Source organism: Bacillus rossius, chromosome 3, assembly GCF_032445375.1.
Source record: "Bacillus rossius redtenbacheri isolate Brsri chromosome 3, Brsri_v3, whole genome shotgun sequence".
Classification (NCBI taxonomy): Eukaryota; Metazoa; Arthropoda; class Insecta; order Phasmatodea; family Bacillidae; genus Bacillus; species Bacillus rossius.
Window position 1 is genome coordinate 68,455,519 of NC_086332.1, and position 19,236 is coordinate 68,474,754.

The 19,236-nt window shown below is 36.0% G+C and overlaps 1 protein-coding gene across 4 annotated transcripts in view; it reads left to right on the plus strand.

Annotated features, from left to right (window-relative positions):
* LOC134530850 (exportin-6-B-like) overlaps positions 1-19,236 on the plus strand; it is a 97,356-nt gene that overhangs the window by 12,193 nt on the left and 65,927 nt on the right. For all 4 annotated transcript variants that reach the window (XM_063366107.1, XM_063366106.1, XM_063366105.1 and 1 more), the window contains 3 exons: positions 333-437; positions 5,392-5,588; positions 11,100-11,281. In XM_063366107.1, coding sequence (XP_063222177.1) covers positions 333-437; positions 5,392-5,588; positions 11,100-11,281 — 484 coding nt within the window. The remainder of the gene's footprint in view (positions 1-332; positions 438-5,391; positions 5,589-11,099; positions 11,282-19,236) is intronic.

Genomic DNA, 19,236 nt, shown 5'->3' on the forward strand with positions numbered 1-19,236 from the left:
GTGGTGCCTAAAAAAATGTTATTGGTATTTTTACTGTCTGTTGTAATTTGGTCAAATGCATTTAAGTAAATGTTTACACAGTTCATTCCTATGTTTTATTATTACAAAAATATAATACTTAAAAATTGGCTTAAAAAATTAGGAATACATTATTTTATGTGTAATACCTTACAGTTCAATCTCACTAAATTGTATCTAAAATATATCAATGTTATGAATGTACTAAGTTGAACTGTTATTTAAATGTAAAACATTTTTATAGATATCAAAATACTTCTATACATTATGGTGTTGCCATTTGCCTGACCTGTGGTTGTTCTCGATGTTGGCAGGACTGCTAGAAAGTATGCTGCAGAAACAGAGGCACCATGTGACAGCCACACCACCTCCTTCCCCTACGCATGGGCAACCCAATGCTTCGTCTCCTGTACACACAGGTATAATTTCCCACTCTACACCCTTTTGAAATTCATTCATCTGTCTTGTGAACAAAAAAAAAATTGCAGTGTTATAACTAGAGGCAACAATATATGGTGAATAGAAATACAACCAAAATAACAGCAAAATTAAGTCAATTCAATGCCAAACACCAAAATGGAAGTCAGTACACCGCCAAACACTGAAATGAAGTCAATAACACCAAAATGTAGCTATATTCACCTCAATTACCTCATTATAGCTATTAAACTATACAACTCATTTCATAAATCTTTTAGGTTTTTATTTAAAACATAAAATTTTATGTACAAAGTAAAAAAAATAATTGCTATTAGTTTTTTCAAAGTAAAATAAATAAAAGCAGTCTATAGCTGATTATATACAGTCATGGGTAAAGGCCAATAGAGAAATATCGCAAGAAAATGTACATCTATAAAGATTTTGGGCTTTTAAAATTGCAATTTTATAATAAAATGTTTTAGTTGCAGAATTTTGTTTATCTTACTTTCATCAATATATTATGTTGTAGTATTGTTTAATCTTATCTTAATATATTTAAATCCAGTGTCCTGATGTTTGTTTGGTATTTATGTGTAATTTTTTCCAACTTGAGAGATAGGATAGTTTTTATTTCGATTAATGGTCTTAATAATTTATAATTAATAATAAACTGATTATCAATGTTGATTGGTGTTATTAATCGTAAGTTTCATAAGTCTCAAACAGATGGTGCCTTAAATCAGTTTTTTACAGACAACTGTTGTACTGTCTGACATAAATATCTCATAGATGGCGCTACGTTTCAATTCAAATTTTATTTTTCTCCATGTTGTGCACATTTTCGTTGATCAATGTATGTACTACGTAACCTCGCTTTTTTTGTATTATTATTGATTTTATTCTCACGTGTTTACAATTATTTATATCTATCTTCAGCTGTCAATCTACAGATATAATAATAAAAGAAATAATATTAGATAGAGAATCAGAGTTCATCAAATTTGTAAGTATTAATTAATTATACCTTTCCTGCAAATTTTATGATCTAAGTTTATAAAAATTACAAAAATATCTATGTATTAAGTGCTTGCATTTTATTTTCTCATTTTGATTGAATTTTTACTAACTTATTATTATTTTCAGTAAAATGCCACCAATAAAATCTAATCTCAACAATGCCCGGACCAAAAATATTGTACACCGATTGGCGCTTCATTAAACTTTAACTGTGATTTATTATAGTTAGAACTAATCAGAGTATTTATTAATAAAATGAACTGTGATTTATTATAAGTAAAGCTAATCAGAGTATTTTAATAATAAAATAGAATTGAAAATGTTATGTTAATCTGTGTTAAATTTTGTCTTTTAAATCCTTTCTAAATCACTCAGCCACAGCAACGCTTGGCCGGGTCTGCTAGTGTACTTCTATGATGTGTCTTACTACCATTTGTTTATTTGTTTTATTTTATTTTATTTTAATTAGTCACATGCCCACCAACAGCCTAGGCTTTAGCGGTAGGCACTTCACAAAGCAGTTTATCAATGTAGTTGTGCTTGAAATGTACTTATTAGTACATGTGTTTTAATTTTTAATGACAAAGACTAAACCCTTTATTTATAATGAAGAAATTTGCATTTTTATAAAACCATAAAATCTTGGCTCTAATTTATAACGGTTCGTTATATACAAAAATAAAAAGATGTTAAGTGCCAATTGTAGTTTTTGTTTTAATTTTTAAAATAGAATGTTGCACAGCACAGACGGAATCCAATCACTTTCCAAATTTTTCTCACTCATTCAACTCGTACATCCGCCTGTCGAGAATTGCTCGCAGCTCGGGCGATGAGAATTAACGAAAAATAACTTAGGTTAAGTCCTTCAGTAACATCTAACTGTACGTACACGAAATCAGTGCGGCCTCAAACATTTCGCCATGAGCCAAACGCCAACGTCGGTAGCCACAATTTCTAATTAAAAATGTCCAAAAACAACAAATGATTAAATTACTATCTTTGGAATGGCTCTAGCTACCGACGTTAAATTTATCCTCCTCAATTACTACATATTTTGTGAGAAGCCACCGAACGCGCCCTCCTGGTGCAGCGATCGACAGACGACTGGTGAAATCATGGCACTGGTTCCCATGCAGGAAGGGCAGTCACATGACCTCACCGACCAATCACATACACTCTTCATTCACACTAACAATTACAAGACAATCAGAACACAGAACATATACACTGAAAACCATTTCCACACATAGAAACAGGGGATTCACTTTCTCCTTCTCTCTCCAACACTGTGGGAGAGTAGTTCTCCTCCAGTTCCCACGCAGTGACGAGATATCGTTTCTGTCCCTCTCTCGGTGGGGAATCACCGTTTCTATCTCACTCGCATTCATAGGTCTCATATATCTGCCTCTTTCTAATACATCCCATACCAAATCCATTGTTCTAGAACATTAAGTAATCACAATCATAATACAAATTACTTGACAAAATTAAACTTATTTAGAAAAACCTGAAAAAGTAGGCCAAAACAGGCAAAAAACCATTACGACGACTTATTTGTGAACAATTACATAAAAAATAGTAATGATTTAAAATGTCTGTTAAAATACAAAGTACCCTCTTAAAACACACAGCAAGTGCAAATATATCAACCCTAAAATACATAAAAACGGTAAAAACATTCTTAGCAAGACTTTTTAAGAAATGTTTACATGCATGAAAATCGTTTAAAAGAAAAATATTTAGCTAGGAGGGCAGGGGTCTTGCAACGTTACAAGTTATAACATAAATGTCAACTTTTTCTTTATAATAAGTTTTGTAAAGTAGGGTTATGAATTTAAAAAAAAAAAATTTAAAAAAATAATAATTTGCATTTTAAATTTAATAATAATACATACAGCTTAAAATAATCTAGCAAACACCCAAACACTAATAATTTACAGAATTACCCACCATTTGTTTCCATGCTGAAGGAGAAAACAGAGCACTAATCAAAGTAGTGCTAATCAAATGTGGTTTTTCCACAAGAGTGTGTGTTAATCAAAATAATTTCTAATTTGTTTTCCATTTAGGTAAGTGTACTTGCTGAAAAACATCTTAATCGACACCACTCCCATTAAAATCAGTTTACAGTGCTAATGTATGTCTAAATACATGAGAAGTACTTTTAAATAAACGTTGAGTAATATTTTGAGATCAAACAACCTAAAATTAAATTTAAAAAAATCATGGGCCACATTGTTTACATAATAGGGCGTGGGCATAACATTCCTAAGATGCTCTAACAACATTTCTGAGTTATGAAATAGTAATTTTATTAATAGAGGAGATATATTTAAATTCTAGTAATTCCAGACTGTTTACTAAATGTGTATCTGTCATGATTTGCCACTAGTGCATTCCAGTAGGCACAAGGTAAATAGCCCTGAAAGCTTCTGGCATTTCTCTCCAGAGCTGCTGCTGACATACAAGATGGCGTAGTACACACAAGTGCTGAACACACTGGCTATCGTTGGAGATAAATACGTAATAAAGGAAGTGAATACTGTTAAGGGAAAAGCAAAATATTGCTTGTTGATTTGTCACATTACTTTGTTGCATTTTATTTAATGCTACACAAGTGCTGTAGCCTTTGTGCGAGTACAGAAAATAAAATCTACATAAAAGAATAAAGTGCTTTTTTGAAATCTATAACCACGTTACTTCAAATCATGCCGTAATTTATTGGTGTTGTTACGTCAAAACAGAGCTACTTCAAGGAGCGGGTGTATATCATATCCATTATTCTTTAGCTCTTGTACAAATTAGTGTATGCTGGTATCACTAACTGGTTTATTCTCTATGTTTAGGAATGCTAAAAGCTTTCCTTACAGCATTGTAACGGCCCACTGCCCAGTTTCGATGCTGCTCAGTAAATCGAGTTACCTTCAGCTTAAACCCAGCAAAATAAACCATTGTGTGACTCGCTGGTGTAAGAACAGCGCAGACTGAAAATAAACAACAAATGGATTACCCAAAATGGCAGAAAGTTAACAGTGGCTTATAAGACTAAGAACTTGCAGCTGATAGCTATGTATTGCCTGTTCTGAAAACATTTTGAACTTCCCAGCGTGTGCTACAGGCTCATGTATTTACAATTCAAAAAACTCACATCAGTTTTCAGGGCGTGTAAATACTGTTAGATGTTGAATGAGATGTTCATTGTCAGCAATAAGAGAAATATAAGATGCAATATTTGTATGTGACAGCTATAATAATAACCTGAATTGTTTTTATTATTTTATTGAAACCACTAGCATTAAAGTTCCTTCTTTCAACAATCATCAGAATCCTTTACTATGTCTTTTCAGTAATACTCATGATAGTGTATGTAGAATCATCAGTTACTTTAATAAGTATGACAGTCTTTTTTTTTTTCTTTTTCTATTGGATAATTAAAAAAAAAAAAACATTAAAAAAATATTTCTCAACTCATTACAAACCTAAGTAAAATGTTGTCTCTAACTGCTAGGTAAAAACTATAATAACCTATTATTGAAACATGGGCTGTGTTGTTTAACCTGTTTGTCTAGTGACATGTTTTTTTGTTTGTATATTTTTCTTTTATATATTACCATATTATTTGCTTTTTGACATATGTATTCCTTTTATGTGTTTATATCTTATCATTCCTATATCTTGTCATATAGTGAATGTACTGTCTTCTTTGTGTAATTATTTTGTAGTTTTTTGTCTGTTTTTTGTAATTCCCACCACAAAGGTTTTCCACATGTTGGTGGGCATGTTACAATGTTATAAATAAATAAATTTGGACTCTTATTGGTATTTATAAATGGCGCAGCTTACATGTAGTAAAAAACTGTAGTTGATTTCTTTTAACTGTGAGAAGCCTGTTTGTGTTGAGACGGCTACGGTTACAGAGTAGTATGTGGTTCCTAGGCTCGCTGCTCAGCTCCATGCTGGAGGCTCCCAAGAGCGGGGTCAGCGTGGGTGGAGTGCTGGACGTAGACAGCGAAGCCATGTGCTGCCTGGCGCTGCGTGCCCTCACGCACCTCTTCATGTGGGTGCCCATCAACAGCGGCATCATCACGCCAGCCCTCGTGGCGGCCATCTTCCGGCTGGCAACCGTCTCTCCGGTACATGCCAGGTTCACCTCTCTCACCTTTGTTTTCAACTACAGATGGCCGAAACTGTGAAGTTCAAGTAGCAACCTCTTATTGTTACAGTTTCGTATACCTACCTGTGAAAAATACCTCTTATTTTTTATGGTTTATGATCGGGAATGGTACACAATTCTTGTATTGATTTCTTGCTTATTGGTTATTGAGTATTATAAAATTCTACATTTATTCATTTAAAAAAAGGACAATAAATTAGCTTTTCGTTTTTAGGCACTAGGTGAAGCAGTATTATTTCTAGCCCAAAAACTGTGATTATTAAGTTTTCCTTAAAATAGTTTGTGGTGTTTTCGAGGATTGTTCATATTTTATATATTTAGCTGGTTTTGGCACATAGGTACTAACATGCCTGAAATTGAAATAAAAAAATCACAGTTCATTATTCCAATCACATACTACCAGTTTCATACCTTTGTTGCGGGTACAAGTAAAAAATAGTAGGTAATAAATAGTTCACTCATACTATGCTGTGAAATTTGTAAAAAATTACTGTTAAAAATATTTTGCTTGTACCACCTAAGCTTTCCATATTTTTAATTCCCATTATGGAGTCAAATATTAATTCTGTGGGGACTTGTGTACATTTTTGCTTAATCAACCAATTATTTTACTATTCTCTTAAAATTTTAATAACTTAAAAAATATTTGTGTACAAACTCAGTCTGACAGAGACTACTGGGTTTTATGAATGTCGGAATTCTTTGCTTTATTTTATTTAAGATATTTTGACGTCGACCCAAGTGTCTCCTCGGCTCCTTCAGGCCGTTATGCCTTGTCAACGTCCTCCATTGTGTCCCCAGTGGAGTGCGACGGCCAGGGACGCACCCGCGTGCGCCCTAGCGGGCTAATGAGCAAATTGTGCAAGAGTTGATTTTGTGTTTTTGTATATATTTATTGTGTATAATTTATTAACTCTGTAAACTTGTTGTAATTAATGTTTCGTGTTCGTTAACTGTGATTATTCTGTGTTTCTGCAAGGATGTAGTATGTAATTGCAGCCTGGCGCGCCGCGAGATGGAGCTCTCTCCCACGCCGGCCGATTTCCCCTCCCCGCAACCCGCGGGCGCCGGCCCGCGGGCTAGCGGGGAGAGTCAGTCGTGTTCAGGGCTCGAACTAGGACGGTCGAGTACGCCGCTCCGCGCTGCTTGCGAGGCGCGTACCCGGAGCTCGTAGCCACTTTTCGTTTTGCAGTTCACGAGTACGGCAGTCAAGCTGCCTCCGCGAGTCATTCGCCGCGTTACGGAGTTTACGAGTCGTCTAGTGACATTACCAGCTGAGTACGGCAGTCAAGCTGCCTCCGTGAGTCAATCGCCGCGTTACGGAGTTTACGAGTCGTCTACTGACGTTACCAGCCGAGTACGGCAGTCAAGCTGCCTCTGCGAGTCATTCGCCGCGTTACTGAGTTTACGAGTCTCTGAGAGACGTTAATCACAGAGAATTCCGGATCATACGTTACGTAACAGGGCGCACGCGCACAGCGCTTCTTCGTGGTGTAACTTAACGGGACTAATATTACGTGTAAGCAGCATCAGTGCCGGGACGTCATAGCGGACCTTACGGTGTTACGTGAGTCTGGGTCGCCGTGGGAGGGGAGCTGGTTCCGCGGTGATTTCGCCAGGCTGCGGCAGGGTCATAAACCGTTAATAAAAGGGGCTCGTGAAAACCGTCAACACCGAATCGTTATTGGAACAATTTACCAATATTCCTCTCCACCTAACTCCTCCCTCCAGGTCCCGCAGTTCCCGGTCCCGGCCACGTTGGCCTGGACCCACTCTCCGCAGAGCAGTACGGGCATAACTGAACATTCACGCAAGCAGGGAACCGGGGGCCTCAAGCCGAGGGACGTCAATATATATTAGATAAAGTAGCTTTCATAACTGCAGTTGCCCTGTTTAATTACTGTAGTCATCTCCCAATTAGTCTGTGAGTGTCTTCCATATTCCTAAAGTGACTTTATCTTCTAATCATTCATTATGATTTAAATTGATGTTCTGCATCCACTCTTATGGCTTAGTTTTTGATTCAGTCCACTAGTTTTATAATGAATATTTATTCCAGAGTACTTTTAACAGTAGGTTTTTAAATATGACTTAGTTGAAAATTCCCTTCTCAGAGTTTTAAATGTAATAGCTAATAGGTATCAGAATATAGTACCTTGATAATTAAGTGTAAAATTAGTAAAAAGTCAATAATAGTACTTAATATTGAGATTGGGCTTTATTTGTGTTTTAGAAGTTTTGCCTTGTCACCGGTTTTTCCATGCAACAGCACATCATACAATCAAAAGTGATGTAGAATTTTGGTTTGGGGGAGGGGGGAAGTGGAAGAACCAATTTGCATGCTGTTTACTTCAAATTATTTCCTTTTATTGGTAGGAATACGTAGTAGATTTTTATAGTTACAGTCAAACCTCTCTGAAACGACCCCTCATGGTTCCGAGGAATAGGGTCGTAATAGAGGGGGGGTCGTAATAGATGTTTTCCGAAATTTTCAGTTGATTTCAACCCCCCCACCCCCCCACCCCTTCTCCACCCACTCCTAAACCGCTACTCGCTAAGAAACCAGCCGTACAATGGCAGGATGCTGTCACTCACAATGCTAGACGGCTTTGCTTTAAACCCACTTCAACCTTCATGACAAGTCCGTCGCCCTACAGGCCACATCTAAAGAAAATATGTCATCATAAGACAGTTTATTTTTACTGGTTAGTTTACATGTAGGTTTTCTGTTTGCTGTAGTTAAATACACTAGAACCCCGATGTCACGAACCCCGGATTTAACGAAGCAGTGATTTTACGAATACATTCTCGGGAACCGTCAAAAAATTGGACATTTTGACCAAAATGTGAAAATCAGAAAAAAAAATTAAAAAAAAAAAATTAAACGAAAGATCATTAAAATCTGTTTATTTTAACACACAGCGTATTTTTGTGTCGGCTTTAATATTTCCAATAATGTTCATGTAAGAATAACAAAAAAAATAATGGGAAATTTCCTTTAAAATTATGGCAGCGGTAGGTTCTGCAACGCGAGTGGGCGCACACTAAGCTCGCCCCGCTGGCTGGCAGCAGCGGCTTCATGACGCATAAGCTCACCCCTCCCTCCCCTCGTTAACATTCTTCAAGGCTAGCTCATCCCTCCCAGACACACAAACCATGTAGAAGTGTCCTCCCTTATAACACCCCAACTTTGCTCTCCTTTGAAAAACTTTCAGTGATAAAATGCTCATTTCACCCTCCCTTCTCCCATAAAATTGGGCTATTATGAATGGGGTACTAAAGCGGTGAGGAAGGGGTAAGATCGTTGAAAATATTTTCGGACCCCTCCCTCCCCACCAAACACGTCCAAAAAAAAGTACAGTAGAACCCTGTTATAATGTTCCTGCATATAATGTTTTCCTGCTTATAATGTCATATTTTTAAAGTCCCAATATTTCCCCCATAAGGACAATGTATTTATTTCCTGCATATAATGTTCATAAATAGTGTATTTTCCTGCTTATAATGTTTGCTTTCTAACATTCAATAAATGGGGAAAAAATGTTTTAAAACCAAATTATTCCAACAGTTACGATAAAAAGTTTCCTTTATGTATTTTTATGTTTACAATCACTACCATACAATACATGAAGTTTGTTAAAATACAATTTTATGCAATATACTGCTGAAGGTACACAATGTTCATAGTTACGTGTCAGTTGGCACCCTTAGTCAACTCTTCTCTTCCTTGCCATTCCAGTGGGTATTCAGATGCACGTACATAGTCTTACGATATTTAAGTCGCCAACCATTGAGCGAGGGCATAACTAAAAGTGTTTTCTATTGCTTACAAATATATATTTTTTCATTCATACGTAGGAATACCAAAATTAAACATTTTCAGGTGGCGAAGGAGTAGACGTTCTCACTCTTAATGTTGTCATCATGAATCGTGAGAAAATTTTACAAAAAATGTGGTGGTGTATCTTTAAAGACAAAAAAAATTTAACCAGGGAACAAGACGAAGTTGAAAAATAGTTGGCTTGTTTCAGAAAATTCATGTATCAAGTATACTATCTTTGGTTTTAACATTAAAGTTGTTTACATAGCTTGGTGAGTCCATTGGTACAAAGCTCGAACATTTTTAAGTGCTAAATTGAGATTTCCTGCTTATAACGTTTTCCTGATTATAATGTTTTTTTCTTGTGCTCCCTTGAAAAACATTATAACAGGGTTCTACTGTATGTCAAAATATGTCACTTTTCACACCAAGTTCGAGTTCAGTCATCTCTGGCAAGGAATTTACAAGCTTTCAAACTTAAATATAAATGTATTTTATTAGCAAGGGTCTTATGAAAAGGAATATACCAAATAAAATCCAGCTGCTGTCACCAAACAAAGCATAAAACGGCCCAATGCGTGGCCGCTTCGTTATTGCTCGCGCGAGAGGCGAGACGTGGAATGTTAGAAGAAAGATAAATGCAGGGGAGACATACGGCAACCAGTGTTTCCTGCGTGGGGAATAAGTGGCGTAGCCTTTTTTTTATGCTGGGTGAAGCGACTCTTTTTCTGTCAACCCACGGGAAAAGATAATTGCTTGAGCTGTCAAATAAACATTGCTGGGGCAGTTAAAACAAGTCGAGGCAGGTGTGCATCCAGTCGGTCGCTGTGTATATCTACTCGAAAAACATAACATCTCAATTCATAACAAGATTCCTTATAACCTACACTTATTGCCGGATGTTTTCAGCCTGATCCATGCAAGTTCTTTAGCCACGTTTTGAATGAAAACAACTGGCGGGCCTGTGTTGTGCCCTGTTTTGCGGACACATAAAGCTTTTATCAATTTGCTGACAGTTTTAATAAATTTTTACTCTTGTTAAAATGAAGCAGATAACGTGATTGTTAACAACTACAAGCAGCATCCGAGATCGGCCGCAGCGCACGGTACGGGGAGAGGGTGAGCAAGGGCGCAAAAAGCTAAACGTAAACAGTTTGCCACGAAAACTTTATCTGCACCCTGCCAGCAAAGGAACGTGGAATGGGGGTTGTCAAGTGCTGACAGCGGTCGATAGGAAGTGGTATCTATTTTTAGATATGCGCTGTCTTCAGCAGTACAGCACTCTGCAAGAGAAATGCAGTAACACGCTACTCACCACAAGAAACTTATTTTCTGTCCGATTTTCGGAAATTTTTTCACGGTTCCTCGAAATCGGGTTGTAATAGAGAGGTGGTCGCAATAAATGGGGTCGCAACATAAAGGTTTTACTGTATTTTTGGATTCTGGGGGGTGGATATAACTTCCTCTCCCCCCTTCCTGCTTCTTCATACAGCGAAAGGTCTGTAATCCGGTATTTTCGGTACGATGGCCATGAAAGGATTAATAATTTTGGCCGGATTATCGCTTCTGGTAGGTCCAGGTAGGCGCCTTTATGACAGTAGCTGAATTTGCAGAAGAGGAATCATGACTAACTGCGCATGCGTGCCACAGGACTATGGGCGGGAGGAGAACCACAACGTGCGCACGCTGGCGATGGCGGCCATTAATGAGCTGCTGTACAAGAACTGCGTGCCGTCGTCGTGCGCGGACTTCGTGCTCAGCCTGCTTCAGCAGGCCATGCTGCTGCTACATCACTGGCTGCAGGCTCCGCCCACCAGCGAGGCTTCCTGCACGTGCGTAGCCCTGCTTGTTGAAACATGCCAGTGTTGCCACAGGTCTAGAAAACTGGAAAAAGTCAGGGAAATTAAAATAGTCAAGGAATGCCGTGAAAAGTCATGGAAATCACAACATATTTCTGGAATTTCTTTGTATTCTAACAAAAGTGAAATGGAAAATATAACTTTCGTTGACATTTAGGCACCTCAAAAAATTTGAAAACGTTTAATTACACAAAATTTGGTTGATTTTCCTTTGTTTCATGAATTCTCAGGCTCTTTACTGTAAACACATACATAGTTAAACAAGGAAAAAAAGCATTTACGTGTGTTGACATACAAGTTCAATAGCATTAGCTCATTATTTTCAGATAAATCAATAGTAATCGTTTGCAAACCCGTATTTTGATCTCAAACTGCGTTAATTTACGGGTCCGTTTATTTTGATGAGCCTGTAACATCAATAATCCAGCTTGCAATTAATTAAAAATATTCAGTATTAATAGACATAAAGTTACAAAGATTTATTAAAAAATAGCAGAATAATTAATTACAATAGAGTCCTGCTAATCTGAACCCCACTAATCCGAAAATCTGCCTAATCCAAACAGGGCTAGGACAAAAAAATATTAATTTTTATAACATGTAAGAACTAGGAAAAGTAAAGAACATTTTGTTTTTTCAAGTAATGTTGTACGTTTATTAATATGTACATAAGAAACTTATAATTTATCTATTTCACTGTCTAACTTAAAAGAGAAATAATAGGTAGAGAGGGTGAAAAATCGTAAAAACGATATAGCCGCGAATTAATGCGATTCGTTAATTACTTGCGATTAAATGCGAAAATCCCCTATTCCTGCGAATTGACACTAAAAGCGTCTCGTAAACACTTTGCCGGGCAAAACTAACATAAAAAAAAAATTTTCAATAATTTTTCATGGAAAATTTGACATTTTAAATGTTACTTTTTCACGTACATGTAATCAAACCCTAATATTTACTCTAGAAACAAACCACGCCACCATGTTGCCAAAGAATTGCTGCCAACACTTTTTTCGGCATTGTCAACAACTTTACAAACAATACGAGAGAAATAAAATATGGCCGCGGTATATTCTCTCTATGAAATTATCGAAGTTACTGCGAACGAGTAGTGTCGTTGAATCTCGTAGGCAACGGTACTACGTCGTTCGATATATCGATTGACGATTCTCGATGTATTTCCATAGCGCCATTTGCTACAGTACACATACGGTGCAGCTTATCTATGCGGTGCAGTAAATCTTTGCTTTGTTTTTACCGTTGGTTTTTACGCTGTTTGTCAACAAAGTGTAGTTTGTGCGGATTTTTGATAAAGTGCTCACATTTTACCATACAGTAATTGTTTTTACGTCTTTATGATGATATGGGGCGGACCAAGTCCGTTTCCGTACATTCGCGCGCATCGGAATATAAGGGCCATCATTTTTATGTTATCGATACGAATATTTTGATGTGCAAGCCGTGCAACCTTCGCATAAACTGGGAGAAAAAGTATACGTCGGAAAAACATATTAAAACATCGGGTCACATTGACAGACTCGAGCAATTTTCTGAGCAAGATAACAGGAAATGACAGGCAACATTAACAACCACACTGCATAACCAAAAAAAAGCAAAAATTGAGAAATAGGAATTTATTGAAGAGACTGAAAATGTTTCTCAAGGCTAATATCCCTCTTAGAAAAATCGATGATCCAGCTGTAAGGGAATACATCAACAAGTACATTCCTGGTTCTGGGGACATACCCCAAGCATCTACACTGAGAAAAAATTATGTCCCTGTGGTTGGTGAAGCGCTTATAAAATTCTATAATATTGGTAATAAATGCTATAAAAATGCTACAAGTAAATATTTAAATGCTATAAATGACCAGAATAAATGCTATTTTTCACCCTCTCTAATAATAGGATTACGTACATAGTACTTAAATACATATGTACGTATTGAACGTTTTTGAATTTACTTACATACTATATTTAGAATTCATGTTCTGTACAGGATTGACACAAAACAAAATGTAAAAAAGCAAACCATTATCTAAGAGGCAAAGTTAGTCATCTTCCTTTGATGCAATGCACTAAATCGGCTTGAAGATGCAATGTTTCGCCAACGCAGCATAAAAATAACATCTGTTGGGGTTGCATCGGCATGTTGTTCGACGTAGCGCAAAGCCAGATCAAGGGCTTTGGCTGCAGCAGTATGAGAAACAACATCAGTCGGCACGTTCCCTTCCTCCTCACTGTCATCTACATCAAGATCAGTTGACGTTCCCTGCACAGCTGTTACAATATCTTCATCTGTGTATTCCTCGGGGCCACAGTTGTCAACGCACTCATCTGCATGTTCGCAACCTGGTACAATTTTTTCCATTAGTTGAAGAAGTTCAAACTTTTTTTTTGCTGGGGGGAAGACCGTTTGGACAAACTCTAAATCAGGCCAGAGATTTTTCCATGATTTCTGTGAAGATTCCTTTTGTGTTTTCTCCCAAGCTTCTGCTACCCAGTAAATGATATCTTTGATGGTGATTTTCTTGAGTTTATGCAAGATTGTCAGTTCTTCATTCTCTTCAAGCAGGCTACGAAGAAGCATTTTTCTGTAATTCTGTTTCAAAGCCTGCAAAACTCCTTGGTCCATTGGCTGCAAAATTGAAGTGACATTTGGTGGGAGAATAATGGCTTTGATATCACCGCAAACAAGTTGCATTTCTTCAGGATGTGACGGAGCATTGTCTAAGCACTAGGAGGCAATCTATTTTCTTTGTTAAAAGCCTTTACTTTTGGTACAAATTGTTTTTCAAACCAGTTTTGGAACAAGACACGATCCATCCAAGCTTTCTTTTGGTTTTTGTAAAATACAGGGAGATTGTTCATGTTCATGTTTTTAAAACAGCGTGGTTTTGCCGATTTGCCGATAACCATCAGTGGAAGCTTATTTGTGGCAGAAGCGTTGCAGCAGGCTAACACAGTTAGGCGTTGTTTATCCATTTTAAACCCTGGTGCAGATTGTTCCTCTTGTGATGCAAGACTTTTGGTAGGCAATGCTTTAAAGTCAAGTCCCGTTTCATCCGCATTATACACTTTCTGTGGCAAGTAGGAATAAATGATATCTTTGAACTCCTCAAGGTATTCAATAGCTGCTTTTTTGTTCGCTGACAGTTTCTCCCCAGTTATTGTAAGCTGCCTGATTCCATGTTGTTTCTTCCATCGGTCTAAGAAACCGCAACTAGACGTAATTGATGCGTCACCATCTATGAGCTTGTTCAATTGAAGTGCTTTTTCTTGAATCAGAGGGCCAGTGATAGGGATTCCTTTTTGTCTTTCTTGGGTAAACCATAAAAAAAGTGCTTCGTCCAATTTTTCGTATGAAGACACTGTCGTTTTGCTACGTTTTTCAATAATTTTTTTACTTGTGGTAGTACAAAAGTGCTAAATTTTACCTCTGTTCTTTTTCCAAACGGAAATGGTTGCTTTGCCGACACAGAATTCTTTCGATAACAGAGTGTCACTTTCACCTTTGTCAAGTCTTTTCAGCACTTCTAGTTTTTCTTTTAATGTACAGGTGTTATGTTTACGCTTGCTTGTCATGATGACCAACAGCAGGGACAAGCACAGAATGTAAAAAACCACACTACACACCGCTACAAGGGCTCACAAAACACAGGGCAAGTGCGCAGTAGCAGGTGACACAGCAGTAGCATGTGACGCACTGACTCTCTGATCATCATAGTTGTGAATGGAAGAGGAGAGAAAGGTGTAAGGAGAAGGGATGGAGGATGGGGGGCTTTGTTTACTCTGGTTGAAGGTCACTGCCCTTCCGCTAATACACACTCACGAACCACCCTTCATTTCGACATAATGTTTTCACGTAATGTAGGCTGTTGGATTTGTTAAACTCGGAATATTTGAAATTGCAGTTTAGGCTATGTGAGTAATTAAAAATATTATATGTTACTAAATATGTATGCTAAATAATAAAGGTGTGTTTTTCATCTAACCTTTCATGCATATTTGACATATCAGACACTAAATACACCTCAAAAAGACAATATATGGCATTATATGACAAAATTCCGCCTAATCCGAATTTTTGCTAATCCGAACAGGGTTCAGTCCCAATTAGTTTGGATTAGTGGGATTCTACTGTATATCATTTGCGATAAAAATTTTTGTCATGGTAAGGTGATCACTACCGAAATGTTTTCAAGGAAAATATATTTATGATTTCTGCTATGTTAGTAGAGACTGGATGCGTAGGTAAGGCATGTGTTAGAGGTGGATGAGATCCCAAAACTTGGGATAGAAGTTAGGAAAGAGACCATTCCCGAACTTCGGGAAAACAATTTTCTCATCGGGATAATACTTTGGGAAAAGAAATAGTGAAAACCTCCGGGAAACTTTTTTAAATATTATAAAAACATTATATGCTTACGTTTTTGTCACAATCTATGTCACATAACAATCAGAAACTTTGTACATGTATTACCAGACAATGCACAAAGAGATCACAAAAAACACACATAAGCCCTATATGTGAAACGTCATTTCAACACTTGTTCATAAACACATCTACTAAATAAAGTATTCAATGTGATCAAAAATATTTTAAATTAATTTATTACTTTTAAGGAACGTAAACATCTTTACCGTATCGTTAGATTATGTTAGAAAATGAAATTCACGAGAGCAGCAATGAACAATGTTGCCAAACATGTGACGTTCGAAATGACTCAAACGTCCTTTTTTTAACAAAGGAACCAAAATATGCCATCTTGGTTTCAGATATTTAAGCCATAATTTTCTGTTAGATTTTCAGAAATATCAGAGTGGTTTAAGTTTTTGCAGTTGATCATCATGAATGATCATAAGTAAACTACAGGAAATGAGAATGTGATTTAAAAGTTGATGTGATAATAGTTTACGGTAAATTTTATAAAATAAAAAACTTGTGGTTTTGAAATTTTGCATTCCGGTCAGTAGTTGCAAAGGTGATCTAAGAGTGACTTCAGCACCTATTTAGAAATTCTTCAAGAAATTATCTGATAACAGGATGCAATGAGTGCACTATAGCCCTTCAGTCCTTAAAACTGAGTATCATTCAACAGGAATGCACAGACATGCAATATAACATCTTTAAGTTAAAACTTTAAGATAAAAACTAGCAACAGAGGTTGCCAGTGAACGTGTTTTCTCTAGTGCTGGTGCAATATTCATATGGTTAATAACAAAATGAGTGAACATGTTGAAGAATTAGTATTTCTTCATGAAAATTTGCAGCAGAATAGGGAATAGGATGTTCGTTTTTATTTCCATTATGTGTTACTTACTATTTGTCCTTATGTATCAATATTTTTATTATAAACTTGAAATCATGGTTTATAGGATGGATGAGTTGGTTTATGAATGACATTTTAATAGTAGCTATTTTTTTTTCTGCATACGAAGTTACCATTGACATATTTACAATGCTTTTGCTCCCAATCCTGATCCCGAAAATCCAATATTTCATAACCGAATCCCGTCTCAAAGTAAAAATGCCTTTCCTATCCATCTATAGTGTTAATATTAAAATATATGACACAAACCGCACATGTTTTGATGCTGGTGAGGAATCAAAATGGCATTGGGAATCATTTAGAAATTCAAAACTAAAACATATTAGAAAAAATACACTATATGCTATGAAGTGTGGCAAGACACTACAAATCTGTAGGGGTGTAGGTATGGAGTAACTGATTTGTAAAACTAGCTTTCAAGATCAGATAACCTCAACTTGTGAAACGGGCAACCTCAGGTATACCCAAAATAAATAATTATAGTTTACATTATTTGTAATTGAAATTACATGAAAATTTGGTAATGTACTTGTTATTCTATTAAGTAGTTCCTACTTTAGTACTGTTGATTTTTCATTTTGACATAAAATTTTGCAGTTAGGTTAGGTTAGTTATAATAGGTAATTCATAACAAAACTTTTAAATGCAATTAAAGTATTTTTAATGTAGCTAACCTATGCCAACTGATTATTATATCACAGTAATTGTAATGTATTAAAGCTAACCCAACCACTCAACAGTGGTAAAAACTATTGGTAAACAACTTAAATGATTGGATATACATAGTGTCAGGGGTAAAAATGTAACCTAGAACTATTTTTAGAAAAGAGGCTTGCCTTCAGAATTACCAATAATTTTTTATAATAGGGTGAATTCTACAGCGTTAAAACACATAGTTGCTGTAAAAGACCTTTGCTAGTGTTTTCTTTCAAGAAAAGAGGTTTTATCATGTAATTATTAATTTAGTTTGTTATCCATATCTTTTAAGATTAAAATGGCACATTTGAACGGCACATACAACCTTCTTTTCCTGCAGAAAAAGCATCAACATCAAGTGGCATCGCAGGATGGTTTGTGTGTGAAAGGTCAGAGAAATTTGTCAGTTCAGGTCTGGAAAACTTGGAAAAGACAGGGAATTTTGGAATTACAAGCTTGTAGCAACTATGCATGAGCTTAGTTATTTTTCGTCCTTGTAAAATTTGTGCTATGTCACGTAACAAACTCATCTGCTGGATAGAAATCTAGGACCAATGTATGCACAAAATAAACTGCACTGAAAAATGTTGCAATTATGTATTCCTTTTCCTTTTCCTTTTTTTTATTTTCACAAATTTCTGTAAATTTTTGAAGCCAATAGGTTAGAAGTGGAAAGATTGAAGAGAGATTGTTGACAGAATACTTGTTTCTTATGAGGGAGTGGGTAGAGTCTAATTGATTAACAACTGGTAATTTTTTTTTACTCCAGTCTTTCAGTAATTGCCCAATTTTCTCGAATTGGAATCTGAAATTTGAATCCCAAAAAGTACTTTGCATATACCCATAAAATTTGAATTTAAGAAGACTCAAGGGTCCAAAATAAAATAATGTACAAGAAATGAAAAATATTAACTATAGTGTTGAAACATTTAACCCTTTAAATGTTTTAGTTATGAACTAAGTTTCCAGAATCAATATACAGTGTAAACTCTATATAACGACACTTAACGGACTGTGCATTTTTCGATGTTATAGAGAGTGGTCGTTAAATGGAGAGAAATAAAAGATATCATTTTACTATTCTATAATAATATGTATTTACTAATATAATATAGTACACATTTTACACACAAACATTAATATTCATACAAATAACAACACTTATTGGGTATAGTCTGTTATTTTTTCTTTGTTTTTCCATATTGTAGACATGGTAGAGCGGCTAAATCCAAAGCGTCTTCCAACATCACTGATCTTTTCTCCCGCCTCTATTGAGCGTATTAATAAACCTTTTTTGTCAATACACAAAGATTTTCGTTTACTTGCCATGTTCACAGTTCGAAAGTCTGTAAGCAACTGCGATAATGATAACGTGTAACAAATTGACAAAAATCTAGTGACCAAGGTAAACATATGCAAGTTCATCATACAAAAACAAAAGACAGAATTTCTTAGAATCTCCGGTACGTCAGTCGAAGTAAAAACGTGCTAGATAATACAACAACAAAACAGCAAACAAAAGAACGTACACAGCTGCAGTTCTTATCAACTTCGGCAACTTAGAAAGTACTGCTTAATGATTTATAATGTCGTATTGTTGTCGTTAAATAGAGTGAGCGTGACGCTATATAGAGTGTATTATTGTATAGAAAACAAGGTAAACCAACCAAAGTCAAGCAATTACGATGTTTTAAAGAGTTTGTCGTTAAATCGAGTGACGTTATAAAGAGTTTACACTGTATATTGTCACTTTATTCATATAATTACATGTTAAAAGTACTATATCTTGTGGAATGGTAACAGGATAGGTATGAAGAAAAAGTTGATCCAGATTTCCGAGGCTTTGTATGAGTGTTGTGGAATTTTTCATTTAATTTATTTCCTGTAAAATTATTCCTT